Raw genomic sequence first — 16,283 nt, 5'->3', positions numbered from 1 at the left:
AGGTCAGGGCCCAGGGGTAGTAGAAATAAAGCAAAAATAACGTGTTTAATAAATTGTCAACGGATGTGCTACATAACATTGGTATCACATAAGTTAATTGACATTTGAAAACAGTATTTTAACAAAAAATCTAAATACTTGAGTATTATATTATTATTTATAGTTAATATTTAATTTAGTTAGTTAGCTATTATAAATAAAATTTTAAACTCTGAGAGAAACTCTGAATGTATTGTGTAATTATTTGTGTTTTAAGTCATCTTTAGAAAATGTAAAGTTGCAGATGGTTTCTGGTAGAAAATTGAAACTAGTTATAGTACTTTGATGGGATATATGTAAATACTGAATGTAATTTTCTTTTATTTCAGTGACAGGTTCATTAGCTTTAAACATTATCTATACCTATTATATTTATTTTGGTAACTATTCGTAATATAGATTGATTACTCGGTGCCGTCACATATATTACTATTATTCACAATATTTTAATTAATTTTATTCCATTCATACCACAAACATACAGTCCGTTGCGAAATACCCTACATAGGTATACACTTACCTTTTATTTAATAACAGTTAGATAGTATACCATCTTGGTAAATATATTATATTAGATGGCTAAATTTTGGCAAAAAATTAGTTAAATTTACTAAAATATTATTAATCAAAAAATAAAATAATAATTATAGAAATATAGATACATAGGTTGTACGAGAAAATTTAATCTGTTTTATTTTTATGACATACATTATTGTGACCTACTCAATTTTAATGTAGTCACACGACGCCTAATATAAAACACTGTAATTTCACAGTATTTTTTGTTTCTTTTTCGTAAATAAAATATAAATTTTATTTGATATTAATAATTATTGCTACATTACGAAGATAAAACCTAGGCAATAATTTAAATATGGAACCGTGTGCTTTTTACAGTGATTTTCAGCAATAAAACGTATGGTTAATGAGTTACAAGCAAAAATAGTTCTATGGGTTTTTAGGAGTTTCAAACAAGAAGACTCTTGGCATTTGTAATAAGTGTCCGTTAAGTAATCTTAAGTTAAGCTTTCGGGGAATTAGTGTGAAAACATTTCTTTAATTTTAATGAACCGTACATTATAAATTACTGAGATACATTTTGCAGAGTTTATTTAGTGGAGACTGCCATTTTCTCGATTCTAATATATCGGTACTTTTTAATTACGATTTCAGCGTTCATCAACGTATGAATATTCGTATAATTAATAATATATTTAAAAGTTAAGACTCTTTAAATCAAAAATTACGAAAATCATTATTAAGTCAGCAATAACTTATTACATATACAATGACAACTTTTAATCATTATATTATTGATTATGACAAATCATTATAACTGTCTACCAACAATTCAAATTTTGAACGTCTTAAAAATCTGTAAAAATCAGAAAAATAAGAAATATAGATGCACATTAAATTTTTAAATGAAAAATAAATTTCAAAATGTACACATTTATAGTGGAAATAGTTAAAATGATAAAAATAATGTATTATGTGCCTATAAGTCTAAACGTTTTCACAATAACACTATTTATTATATATATATATATATTAATGTGGTGTGATTTTAAAACAAAATAAATGTTATGAACTGCTAATGTTCAAATTCTATTTAATATACTTTAAATATTAATAAATTATTGTTTTTCGAGTTTGGTTAATTATTTTAATTAGTTGATTTTAATAAATGGTAACGTCTGCTCTAAAATTTGAAGCTCAATAATTGTCAAAATTAAACTATTACTATCTTATTTTGAATTACATCAAAATTAATCGTTGACTACAAATAGGTAGATATAGTCAATATTATCTCAACCCATATTATTATAAATTAACCACGAAGATTGGCAAACAGTATGTTGAGTAGTGTTGTAATGCACTGTTGCTAGTTTAAACTATGTTCCGGATCGTATATAGTGAAGAATGCAACGTGAAACCACTGCATATACTAACTCTTATTTAGTGTAACTTCGGTTCAATTTTATTTCTAATTAAAGTAAGTATAAATTAACTCAGTATAATATTATGTTGAATAAGATAAAAATATGCAGTCTCGTAATATTACCTATATGACTTCAATAATTATATCCAACTAGTTGACCCGGCAAACGTTGTTTTGCCTATTTTTTTTTTTTTAAATTAAGTTGACCCGGTGAACTTAACGCCTTCAAATAAAGTCTAGATTAATAATAAAATTCAAGTATTCCATTGTAATGAATTGTTACAGAAATCAATATATCGCATTTTGATAAACAATGTTTTTTGTTTTGTTTTCTGGTGCAAAAATAAACAACGATGACGGTTTTCCAACACGCGAACTGGCAACGTACAGATGCCCGTGCGAAAAACATGGAAATTCCAAATTGATCCCACAGACTTCCAACGATTGGCCTTGCGATTTATTGATTGTCATCACAAAAGCCAATCTAACGGGAAACTGAATCCGCTTAAACTGAAATGGAAGATCTGTTGGAATGATCGGAATTCGTGGGATAAGGACTTCCTCCCCTTTGAAATCGCCCTTGATGATCGTTGATTGTATTACATTGTTCATCAGTTTCTTGACGGACAATCGTGTACCATTACACAATTTAGGAGGATTTAGATTCTGCAACATAATTATGATCGATCCCACTTTTACCTGTAAATTATGCGGTGGAGTCCTGGCACATCAAGCGAGTTCAAAAGTTCTGTCGGATAGTTGACTGCTTCGTTATCGTCAGTCGTGCTGTTAACGGATTTGTATGGACGCAGTTCTCCAGCAATTTTACTCTGAATTGTAAAATTCAAGCTATCGACGTCCTTATTCCTCGCTTCTAGTATTGCCCGTTCACTCATCCAATCAAGATTGTTATAATTGACCTTAATGCTTGGGAACACTTTTGTAATGAGTTCTTCCTTCGACGATGTGAACTCACAAAAATTTGCCGGAAATGATATTAATCCAGTCAAAACATCAATTGGAATGTGTCCATTACCAAGCGCCAGCAGTTGTCTCGAGAATTCAGCATCCAATGGGTCGTTTTGCAACGCAACTCTCATGTTCGTGGTCAATTTCAACTTTTTGACATGCCGCCACAAAAACGACGATTTCAGGCATGCATTAATTTCATCGGCAGAAGTAGATTTCGGAATGACGTGAAGTGTTTAACGAAAATCTCATTGCCCCACCAAATAGTTTCGAATTACCTCGTAAATCTTTCATCGTTCGGTCAACTGCCTCCAAAGCTAGTTTATGTGCCATCGTACATTCATCCCAAATGATGATTTTGCATTCTCGCATCAATTTCACTGTCGCTGAATTCTTGGTCATTGTGCACGTAGGCTTGTCAACCATGAGAAGATTCATTGGCAGCTTCAAAGCTGAATATGCAGTTCGACCGCCTTCCAACAATGTGGCAGAAATGCCAGAGAATGTGACAGCCAACGCAATTAGTGATCTTGACCGAATTGTTGCCTGTCCCTCCAGGAGCATCGAGAAAGTAAATGCCTCCCGTTCCATCATCAAAAACCATTTGATCATCATCAAATCGTATACATTCAACAGCGGCATATTTTTTCGGACTCTTTCAGCCTGCTCATCTAGATCATAGTTTTTCTCCCGCTGTAATTCAAGATTGAATGCAGCGTGCCTAGAACGATTTGGCGCTGGCATTCCCAAAGTTGACAACAGACTGCCGCACATGTCTTCGATCAGAACTAATGCTTCGTTGCGCATCTCGTCATTACTTTCAATATCAAATTTAAAATTTGTCGTTCGAACTTTGTGCAAAATGTCATCAACTATCTCGTCCTTGTATTTCTCCCACAATGCATTCGGGTTCGATGGATGACATGTGGCTATGATGATCGCAAACATCGTACGAATTTGATTTGCTGGCGCAGAAACGGTTGCATCGGCGAGTGTTAAGTCCCAATGTGAATCGTTTTCGAGCAAATTCAAGCATTGGCAAGCTTCCCGAAAAGTTGTGCACAGTACACCATCGACATTACGCAGGGAATTGAAGGATGTCGGGCCCCTAACGTTCACCAAAAGTAAGCGAAGATAGAAGCATTCGTCTTGGCGTGGATGAACTGTGTATATTCGTCTGAGGGAATCAGTCGAATAGACATCTGCGAAGCCAGCAACAGCATCACCTTTCTTCCTGCGTTGAAACTTCTTTGATGCAGCGTTCCATGTATAATAGCGTGGCATCTCCGAATATAGTAAAGTCCTCGCGAACGGATCGCTTGCGCATGTCGAAAAAAAATTTGTCAATGTCGTCGCTGGTGGTCGTTCTGCTCTTTGCGCTGCGTTCGCTTCCGTAAACTATACACGCTGGCCGTTCTCTAAGCGAACTGCCAAATGTACGACAGTCGGGTGACGCTCATGAATTGTAAATGAAAACAGCCGCCAAATTGCCTCATTACAACTCACGTAACGTCCAAGTTGAAATTTCACCTCATCGTTTGCATTTGGATCAGCAATGCCAAACACAGCCATGTCACTCCCTTTGTTCACATATTTGCAAACATATTTGATAGATTTTATGGAGTTGCAATACTCAACATTGCAGTGATTTGAGAACGTTTTCGACAAAAGTGGACAATATGGAACGATCCAGCGATTATCGACGACGACATCTTTTCCCTTGACTTTCATTATGATTGATCTGCCGTTGTAATCTGGAGAACGACGCCGAAACAATGGTTATCCGTCGATTCCACTGATTGTGTCAGCCACAAACGGACGCGGAAAACGCAGTTTCCGTTTTGCATGCATGGTGACCCAGGATTCTGAGTTCCGCAAGGGCCATGTATTATGTTCGTGGTCACAACAGAATGCAGCTCAGGATCTGTTTCTGGATCTGGTATTTCGGCAGAAATGATCGAATCAATATGATCTGGTCGGACCTTGTCAAACATCCAAAGCAGAATGTGCGCATGTGATAAACCACGCTTCTGCCATTCAACCGAGTACATCCAACAACGGATTGCGCCAAAGACCTTCTCCTTAACGATGTAATTCATGAGTACTACGATCTTTTGTTTGAATACTCGTGCAGTGATGTCATATCGATCACTTGGTGTTTGTCCTGCCAGCAACTGATTTGTAATTTCGGGCCATTTCGGATTGAAATAGTAAACGTGATGAACAAATCAGGTCGTCCGTAACTCCGCACTTACGTCATCGCATCTTGAGCATAATCATGCATGTGGTGCGGGCTTCCAATTTGAGTAGCCCGGAGAATAGTCATACGACCAATGTTGGCCGCGTCTCCTTCGGTAGCGATGGCATCACGCAAGTGGATGTACTCGTCTGATCGAACTGTGACTGATTGAAGCGAATGAAATTGAGGCGCTCCGTTTCGACCTTGACGTACATGTCGACGCATTACTGTTGAAACAACCGGCGATATCTCAATAGATGATTGTCAACATCTTGTCGAATCATCAATCGATATGCATAAAAATTCATTGAGCTGACATTTTTATTCGTTTCTTATCCTAAAATATGAATTCAAACTTAGTTATAGTATGAAAAAGAAATGATGACCTGTAATCAAACCTGTCATTGGGTTGACCATCTTTATATTTAAGTGATAGCCATCCTCTCCTCGATAGAACATCAACGGGTATTGAAGTGCATCATATGACCGATGAGTCTCGTACACGCGCTGCAAATGTCCACCATCGCGACGCTTAAGAACAATATCGCGTGATGCCACATTTTCGCCAACAATCACCACTGCGACTTCATTGATAGTGGGAGCATTGAATTGTCTTTCATGGCTTCCAGAGGGTCTTTTGTCTGCTCTGATAATGATTTTGTGGTCGTCAGAATGCATTGTGTCCAATGCGGTTGTGAACATTCTGACCAATTGATTATGCTCATGCAGAAGAATTTGCAATTGTCCGATTATTTCACGTTTATTCGCAGGAAAAATTGCACACCGCTGTTCTAGTTCATTTTCCGAATTACCAACGAAATATATCTGAAGGAACTTATGATCTTCGTTTGGTTGTGGTAACAAAGCGCCTGCTCGATGGTGAATTTGTCCTTGAATCTGAATATTTAAATGGTCATTTGTAAAAAAAAAAATGTGTTATTATTACAAACGCCTTTTCCTTATAACTCGGGTTGTAGCCTGGTTGTTCAATAACTTCTGCTCAAATGACGTCATTTGAAAACTTCCGTTATATTTTTGTGTATTCGCCAGAAAATGTTTTGATTGGATTGTATTTCCATAGAGAAACGAATACAATGGCTCTGGTGGTTGAGCTAAAACTGGTAATTTAACCTTGCCACCAGCGCAACATAAGCCGGGGGTTTCCAATCGAAACTTCAATGCCTTGCAATGCTGGCATACGATATATAATGAGCCGATATCAACACCAAAAGATCTTTGTAAGCGACTGCGGAATCGTATTCGAAAGCAGCGCGATTCAAGACTGCATCTGAACTTCTTCTTATATTAACATGTTGTCGAATTTGAGGCGACGTTTGTGCATCACGGGCCTGTGTATTATGAGCACGTCTAAATTCATTAATGTTTCTTGCATTACGTGTACGCCGTCCAATGTTTGTTCTTCTCATAGGAGGCATGATTCAAGCATAAAAATTCTCTCCAAAAAACAATAGTCGTTTTTGATTGAAAAAATTCATAAATAACATAAAACGATAATGTCTCAAAATAAAATGAATAATGTGCCAACTATTATTATTATTATTTTACTCTAAAGTTCTAAGTGTCTATAATAAAAATGTATATCAACCAGAATATAAAAATATTTTTTTTTTTCGATTTTTATCGATTTAATATTTAATAATTAATAATTTATATTTAATATTTAATATTTAATAATTTATATCAAGCCCTGCTATTATCGATATTTGTATTATTATTTATATTATATTTTTATTTATACTTTTATCTGCTAAAGGGCGCCACCGGTGTAACTCAGTTTTTGTCTCTAAATCTCTAACTCACAGGAGTTAGGTCCATAATTTATGCTATAAACCCGCTCCCCGACATTCACTATCATTTTAAAAAAATTTGAGCCAAATTGGCCCAGCCGTTCTCAACTGATGCAATTTCGAATTTTTTGTCTCCATTTTTATATATAGAAGATATCTTATACTTATATATGGTGATTCACCATTTACGCTTACTTCCTTTTTTCTTTAATAATGAAATCATTCAAAATCTGGTTTTTGGAATTTTTAAATATAATCAAAAACCATATTTTTAAATTCCGGAAATTTTTTGTATCACTTAGGAGTGTACGTGGCAATAAAAACTTTTGTTTTTAAAATGAACCCCCCCCCCCCCCCCCTTTACTTTAAATTATTGAGAAAATAATTTTTTTGAAAATTTTGATGCATTGAAAGGTAAATCAAACCTTTCAAATTAAATATCAAATAATATATTGACTTGAATACCAATATAGCTAATATAGCTTTATAAATTATAAATTATAACCATTTAGTTTTACATAAAAAAAACTGATAGTACTTAGTTATATATATATTATATTATATATTATCTATATTAATTTCTTTAATTTATAAATATTTTATGTGTACTTGATCATATTTTCGAATTATGAACTCGAGATCACTCAAATTTAGATATTTTAATTCAATATCTGTTGTCATATTCTCCAGCTCTTATACGAGTAGAGATATCAAAGTAGGATATCAAATCATCATCAAATCTCTCTAATTATACGAAAATTAACTTAATTTTAGTATAACTATTGGCAGAAGCCTTAGTTGTTCAATTTATATTTATAGTTAGACTAAATATTGCACTTTATTTATTTTCTATTTTTGAGTTATTACAATAATTTGAACTAATCAGATAAATATTTATTTATTTATGGAATAAAAATTTGGGGGAGGGGGGGGGGGGTTATCATTTGAAAAACAAAATTTTGTATCACCACAAGACACTCCTTATGTGATACGAAAAATTTCAAGAATTTGAAAATATGGTTTTTAAAGTTTCCAAAAATCAAATTTTGAATAACTTTATTATTAATGAAAAAAATGTGACAATGCTTGGTGAATCAACCTGTACAAAAACAAATCAGCGCAACACCGGGTTTATTTGATTTGTGCTCAAACTCAATAATTATATATTATGGATTTTAACCTTAAGTGGCTATTAATTCAGGTGATTTTCTAGTTTGGCTGGTGAACACATATTGTTGTAATTTAATTATTTATTTAGATTTTTTATATTAATATTACAATTTTATATTAATCATATTATAATTATTTAAATATTTCGAGCCATCACTCTTCATGTTATATAGAATTTTTTTTTTATTATTAATATTTTATTGACATGAGTTGGCCAGTAAATTTAATTAAAACATGGATGATTGCACGTAAAACATTTTAAAAATTTTTGTGTAGGTAATTATTTAATAGAGGTACCTTCGCTAAATATTTACGAATGATTTAATTATTTTTAGACAATAAAATAGTATCAATGATTTGTATCATTTAACATCCTTAAATAGTATTTAAAATATATACACAATAAAACAAACACTAATTGTATTCTTAAATTGTATTATTTCATATATTAAATTATATAATTTAATGTTTGTATCATGTATGATGTATAATACTTTATGTAACATAATATAAATGGTTGAATAAATTGCAAATTACGTGATAAATCTGTTATGAACAAAACCATATGGGCAACAAATCGATACCGAGAATAGTGGATAAATCACTCAGCGTAAGTTTTTGGTTCGAGATGGCACTTACGTAATTTTGCGTGCCACTAGTAATTTATTGCTCGTATTTTTTTTTTTTTTAGGTTTATAATCGATATTCTCGTTTGCATGTATTAGTGTTTTTAAATTTAGAATTTTTGTTCTTACGTAAATACGGAAAATGATTAATGAGGCCCCTGGCAAATGCCGATATCCCAGGTTGCTTTTCTTCGCCCAGATATTTATGATTATCAACCAGAATGCGCTGAACACAATTTTTATCTTGATCCATACACAATACTTATAATTTTATTAAACAATAATAAATTAGCTACCAATGTAATATTATCATATCAACGTGACAATGTTTTCGTTAAAATAGCGTTTTTTATTATTAAGATAAAGTATCAATATAATACAGCTAATATCATATTATACACTTATTACGTAACATGGTTGAAATTTTGTTCAAATATTATATCATATTAATCAACATTAAATTCGTATTATTTCTGGCAAAAGCCTATTACTGAGATGTAATAAAATACGTATTTTACGCATGGTCGTCAAAATATGATATTCCATTTTTTTTTCTTTTTAACAAAAATTTAAAATTTTTATTTATCACGTGGTTTAACAATAATAATATGTGAACTGTAAAATTCAACAATAAAACTGCCAGCTACGTCAATGATATAAGAATATAATATATAGATCCGAAATGAATGTCGATTTGTGATAATAAAATAACAACACATTTTTGACTTGGAAAACTTCAACATGACGTGAACAATATTATTATTCAACAAAAGTTATGTGTACATAATATATTATTATTATTTTATTATTATAAAACTTCCATCCGATATCGTTGTTTGCTCGTCATTTCAAATACGCGATGAGAATAAAAGAGGAAGTGAGTGACAGTGAGTGAGAGAGATATGAAAAAAAATGAAGAAAAATACACAAGGGTTCACAAAACGTTTGTGTATTTTATTAAACGCGGGTATAAGTAGATTATTTATTAAAATTAAATTTCGCACAATCGCCGTTCGAAGCGAATAGAAAATGAGTCATTTCGAATGCGAAAAATAACAACGATGGTTGTTCATAATAAAACACAATTTGAAGAATTTGACTATCGCAAAATGGCGGACGAAGTTCACTGAAATATTATTACATGTCATACTGCATAATTTAATTTTAATATCGTTGGACATTAAATACAAATATAATTTATATTTTTATAATAATTGATAATAATATAAATAACGAATCGACATTATCTTGTGATAAAATATTTTCATCAGTACTGTAAATAGTGGCTCAGCGCATAATATATATTTTTTATCGACTCATCCGTACATAATATTACAGTCATATTATTATTAGGTATATACATGCATATTATGAAGTCTGTCTATTTGCTTGTCATGACTGTCAAATTATCGCAATATTATGTTGCTCAAATCACTATTTTCTCTTTATATTTAAGTGTACGGGATTCTCATTTTAAACATGCTTATATATACAATAAAACATTTTACTAAGTAAACTTTTAGGATTTGGAGCAAATACGTTTTATAAAGTTAAAATTACCTACATAGTATTATGCTTTTTCAGTAACAATACAAAGTATCAGATGTTTTTCATAATATATTAATTTAATTTTTTTTTTTTAATAGAAAGTAATTTTTACAAAATAAGATTGATCAACTATTTTATAAATATTTTACTCAATTTACGTGTTTAAATCATCATTCACCTATACGTTAAAATCAGAGGAAGATTTAGACAAAGCTCCAAGCTGTAGATCTGTCATCAAGAACATAAACGAGAAAAAAAAGTGATCGCAGTGATTAAGAAAGTGCACAACAACTTGTTTATGTTTAATTACAATGAATTAAATGTATCAATATGACATACAAAAAAATTGTATTGTTCAGCACTTAAGAATTATGAAAAAAAATACTAATAAATCGATATTAGATAATATTTAACAATATTGAGTTTGCTGGTCTCATCATGGACGAATAATATTATCCACCATATACGTATAATAACAGGTTTAGGTAGGTACCTACATAATATATCCAGAAAATAAAGCAAATAATGCATTACCTACTCAGATTATTATTATCACATTATTGCAATAAAGAAGAAGAAAATATATAATAAATCGTTTGTGAGAGATCTATAACCAGAACTGGGAGGGAATCTATTGTTAATCTTTTGGTTCGCTCGTCACGAAAGCTGTCACTATCATGCTCGACTGGCGTTTCATTCTGTACTAAGATCAGCAGCCGCTGGATTTACGTGTGAATTTTTTTTTGAAAGGTGTCGTTAGTAATAATATCAATAACAGTTATTATAATAATTATCATTGTTTAAATATATTTTAATTTTATAGCAACGTATGCTTTCACGATAGACTGTGCATATTAAAATTATAATTCATATTCATATTTTATAATAAATACTGTTTTTATGTTAGTCTTTTTAGTAATCATTTATCTCAAATAATAGAGTAAGCATTACAATAATATTATTATTGTGATAAAAAGTAGTATAAAAATGAGAGTTCTAGCCACTCATCCTGCTGGCTCATCCCTATACCATCTTGCGCATCCCGACCATATTGTGCGCGCATCCGAGTGCGCCACCCACCGCCGCCGCCCTCATCCGCATCATGCCGCCGGATCGCGTACGTGCGTGACTTATATTATTGTTATCATATATCACATGTTATCATACATTTAATCAGTTATCAATTGTTATCACTTATCATATCATCGTTATCATTTGTTATCGAACGTTAATCAACAAATAGTGAAAAAACTGCAAAATAACTTAACGGGTATCGAACCCGGACCTATCGCCTCCCGTGCGATATTATTTACCACTAGGCCAGCCGACCGCATGCTCTTAAATCGTTATTTTCACCTATTTAACCAGAGTTTGTACATATTATAAATTTAAACCACACGGACTATACTGGTCATATTATAATATCATAAGGATACTAATAGCTTGCAGCTGCGTACACAAAACAGCTAATGAATACACCATCTTAACAATAAGATACATTTCCTGCCATTAGTAGGCACATTATCCTTATTCAATTAAATATCAATATTCAAACACATTAATTAGCGAAAACTATTATTATTATTGAAAAACGCCATAGCCGTCTCCACATTTAGCAAATGGTCAATTAAGCACGTTTGGCGTCGTATTGACAATAAGAGACATTAAGTAGGTATATTTTGGCGATGTCTCGATTATTTACAATAATAGGTATATTATCCGTATTCAATTAAATCATTCCACCTGGACATTAGTGATTGAAAGACATTTCCTGCCAAATGGCAGTAATAATCACAAATAAATGTCTTCTTAATGTGCCCTACCGGTCGCCAGGATGTCGCGGACTCTTAATAGCCGCTGACTCTAGCGCTACAAATGTTTCCCACTTTATATTTCTGATCAAAATCGTTAGTAGCTGAGTATCCGTTCTAGCAGCAAGTCGTTTTATTTAAATCAGTTTTATTTAAAAGTGTGTTTTATTGTTTAAATCATGGCTGGATCAATCAGAAACATGGCTGCAGTGTACAAGAAGAAGAATTTCACATATGTACCACCAACACCGCCTGCAGAGCTCATCGACTGTAATAATTTCATTCTAGACTTCCCCGATCGTAAGTTTTTAAATGTTGGACTTGATTCGGAAGACAACTTCAATATTGTTATTCATATAATAACACCGTCGCGCTATGTAAGCATATACGATGGTTTTCTAAGACGTATATTTTCACTGATGGGGAATATACTGTCATTCATATTAGATGTCCCACAAAAATATAGAAAACAGATTTTTCTGGAGGATGAATATACTGTCATATCAAACATGGTGTATCAAGGGGAAAATGTGCTAGTCATAGAGTCTAAGAAAAAGGAAGGATGTCGTGTATTGCTCGATAGAAAAAATTTGTTGAAATTACAGTATCTAGAGGAGAGTATTTTTGAAACAGTCACACGAAAAACCGATATCATACGACCAGTTGTTTTAAATCAATTTGCAATGATCGGAAATTATATTGATCGAGAATTTACTAAAGTTGAAAAACCACCAAAAACAAACGAAGAAATGATTATTTTTATTAAAAACCTCCGGAATGATCTAATCACGACGAATCTCGACCTAAACTTTGTTAGCCAGCTGAAAATGTTTGCAACAAGTCAATTAGCTGAACAATGGGTACAGAGATGGAGCGGAGAAATGTCACCCGAGGTAATTTAACCTATCATTTATATCGCTTGTAGAAATATTTAATGTATAATTATTATTTTATAGTTATTCACCGAATCCGAAGTGAGACTTTTTCACCTCCGAGGTTCTCGAGTATGTCCCCAATGTATAATGATAATGGTTTCGATCCTTCGCAGGCACAGGTAATTTATAACTTATATAAATATATATTGAAATAATTTAAGTGTTTTAATTTTATAGGCAGCTGACGAGGATCGTGGTATAGATGATTTTTTAAGACAAATCAACCTTACACAGGCGACATGGGTACCAACTAAGAAACCTGATGACGGGCTTAGCAGTCTACAAAAATCTCCACCAACCAACCTCGCAGTTGATGAAAACGACGGACCATTTGGACCACATTATGAAGGCTCCTCTCCATCTCAATTCATTTCGTCACCACCATTTCAATTACCATTCGCCAAACACCCAGCACCAGTGCGCAATGTTAAGCGGCGACTATTTTAATATTTGTTCATAAAACATAATTTATATGAAAATAAAATAAGCGTGATACTTAAACAAGTTTTTTATTTATTAGAAAATAAGGCTCAAAATAATTATAAGGTATAAAATAATTATAAGATATATACAAGGTTTACAATTTTCTAACATCTCCACTAAACGGATTGTAAGTTATAATCTGGTCATGTAGTATTAAACAATAAGCTGCAGTCTTTTCTGGAATGACGGTGTCCGTTTCAAAGTCTATTCTTAGGTCTACGGTCGATGATTTAACGTTGTCATTCTGATACGACAAATCAACAACAACGATTGGCACATAGTTTTGAAAAATATGTTTTGATAACAATGGTTCACAATAATCTCTCTCGTAATACGATTTTTGAAAGTCTGTATAAGCTTTGTAGAGTATGCTGGTGGTATTATTTTTAAAATCAGCTCGAAAGTCTTCATATGGATACACCTCGGAGTTTAAGTGTACTTTAAGATTTTTTAGTTGACAGTGATCAAATCGCCCAGCGTCGACTTCGATATTGTTTTTTCTACTTGTCTGTAATCCAAACAAAACAAATCTAGGTTTTTCGAGCAAGCTGCTAGACTTTACAGTCCACGAATGAGAAGTGTTTCTAGGGAGCACGGGATACTCGCATAGATCCCAGGTCCTGAACGCACACGACAGTGTTTTACGAGAATCTAATACTTTCAATAACTTTAATTTTTCTTTATCACTGACTTTGATAATAGGCATCTTCCAAGTCACCTTAGTCAGTTCAATTGTAATTTTCTTATTTTTATCGACGGCGGCTGTTGCGCCTTCGCCCACAACATGTATCGCATCGAGGTCGGTAGATGCGCGATTTAAAATCAGTTGCTGATTGCAATTGAGTAATATTTTCTTATAATCTTCGCAAAACCCAAATACATGTTTTAGTGGAATGCATCCAGAAAATACATTGTTGGTCATAAAATTTTTATTATCTTCGCTGTCCATTGCCGAGTCCCAAGCCGCGTTCTCTAACGCATTCAAATTGTTCGGAGTATACGAGCAGTATGCTTTCAAACATGATGACACTCCAGGTGATTTCAATTTCTGTATTTCTATCCCGTTTATTTCATATCGCATCTCAGAGAATAAAAATGCCAATCCGTTATTTGAAAAACGAACTTCACCAACTGAATCGGCAGGTTTATTTATTTTCCCCTCGATGTAAATATAACTCTCACACGGCAAAGTGTAAGAATCCATGTTTTGAACATTAATTCTAATTTCTTCATTGTACGATAGAGCGGCGCTTGAATACGGTGTGAACGAATGGTAACTCTTTTGAGTTATTTTACAATCGTCGACATAGTCGGCCGTCACGTCTAAATATGAGTCATCCATCATTGTAAAGAACGAAGAAAATTTAAATTATTTTTCGTGAGCTTGATATTTTTCGGTTTAGATGTAGACTTCTTAACGGCAGGCGGTATACTGATAGGTTTTTTGATTGAAGCTCTTTTTATATTAAATTTGAGCGCCATATCCACGCGTTATTTGTAAACGAATTGTTATCGGTTCACCACGCAGATTAATTAGACAATCGTTCTGATCTTTTAGCACGATATTTACTTTAGTTATTGAAGTCGTGTTGAGGCCGTAGAAAACTGGATGCCTAGGTACCTCGACGATTTTATATCCCGCAGGTACAGTAGGATAAAGCTCGTGTATGATCTGGCTCGGTTCTCCGTCACAGAATGAGCCGGTGATTAAATTACACTCTACTTTTATACAGTTTATTTTCATTATGTTGACAATATTTTCAGATTCGTGAGTAGCGCCAGTAGTGTATAGCACATTTCTAAAACCTAGCAATTTCGCTATGCTATTCTCAACCCCTAAATCGACTTCATGACTACACGATATACTACACTTTAATGTTCTGCTGTTTGCTTTTAATTCAAAAAATCTGACATAGTCAGGCATCATGTTTTGTATAATAGACTCTAACTGATCCAACTCATACGTCCCCGTAGGTATAATAACGTTATCGTTATTATTGATCAAATTACGAAATCCGATAGTATTGCAACCAGGTTCTATGTTTGGTATAGAATTATTTGTCTGTAAACTCAAAAGACATATCTGGGCAGTATTTTCTACTTCCAACGGTGGAAAGATCTCGCACGACAATTCACTCGAGTTTCCGTTTAACGTTAATGTGAACATGTTAAAAACTTTAAACACAAGTGTCCGCAGTTTGTAGTATTATATTTCTGCTCTCTGCTGTAATTGAAATGTATGTCGCATCCGTGAAAATATTGTTGTAATTCAATTGGAGGTGGTAAATTCCCAAAGCTATCAAAGTATTCGACTTTTTTTCCGATTTTTTTATACGCTACCCAATGCGTTCCTGTACCACTTTCAGCGTCCAAGTTAACAATCGCCGATTCCTGATGTTTAGGACGTAGAGGCAACTTATCTCTGGTAAACACGCCGATGAAATGAGGTAATTTCATCATACGAGCATATTTTATAAGTTCGTAATCGTACAACGCTCTACTGGGTAACGTGGCAATTAGTTTTTTGACTTTCTATACTTTTTCGCTTTTGGACCACTTTTATGCGGTGTTTCTATTTTATACGAGTTGCCTTTATACGGCGTGAGATATAAACCTTTACCCAAATGAGATGGTGTGTTTCTATTAAACTCATTGGCGACCTTCACAACGTTGGCTACGCCGCCAGTCAAGGCTCCCAGAGCTGACAACCCGG

General features: G+C 33.2%; 1 protein-coding gene and 2 pseudogenes across 1 annotated transcript; 1 reads left to right on the top strand and 2 right to left on the bottom strand.

The window, feature by feature from the left end:
* Positions 1–4,680: 4,680 nt before the first annotated feature.
* Positions 4,681–6,625, bottom strand: LOC149060644 (uncharacterized; annotated as a pseudogene).
* A 5,642-nt stretch (positions 6,626–12,267) lies between these two features.
* On the top strand, positions 12,268–13,534 carry LOC149060643 (uncharacterized; annotated as a pseudogene).
* A 130-nt stretch (positions 13,535–13,664) lies between these two features.
* Positions 13,665–14,915, bottom strand: LOC149060642 (uncharacterized). Its single transcript, XM_089229925.1, has one exon. The coding sequence runs from the start codon at positions 14,913–14,915 to the stop codon at positions 13,665–13,667; it is 1,251 nt and encodes a 416-aa protein (XP_089086051.1).
* Positions 14,916–16,283: the final 1,368 nt, after the last annotated feature.

This window comes from Diuraphis noxia, unplaced genomic scaffold, assembly GCF_037042655.1.
Source record: "Diuraphis noxia isolate RWA-SAM2 unplaced genomic scaffold, SU_Dnox_SAM2 contig0001, whole genome shotgun sequence".
Taxonomy (NCBI): domain Eukaryota; kingdom Metazoa; phylum Arthropoda; class Insecta; order Hemiptera; family Aphididae; genus Diuraphis; species Diuraphis noxia.
This window is presented reverse-complemented; position numbering and strand designations above follow the sequence as displayed.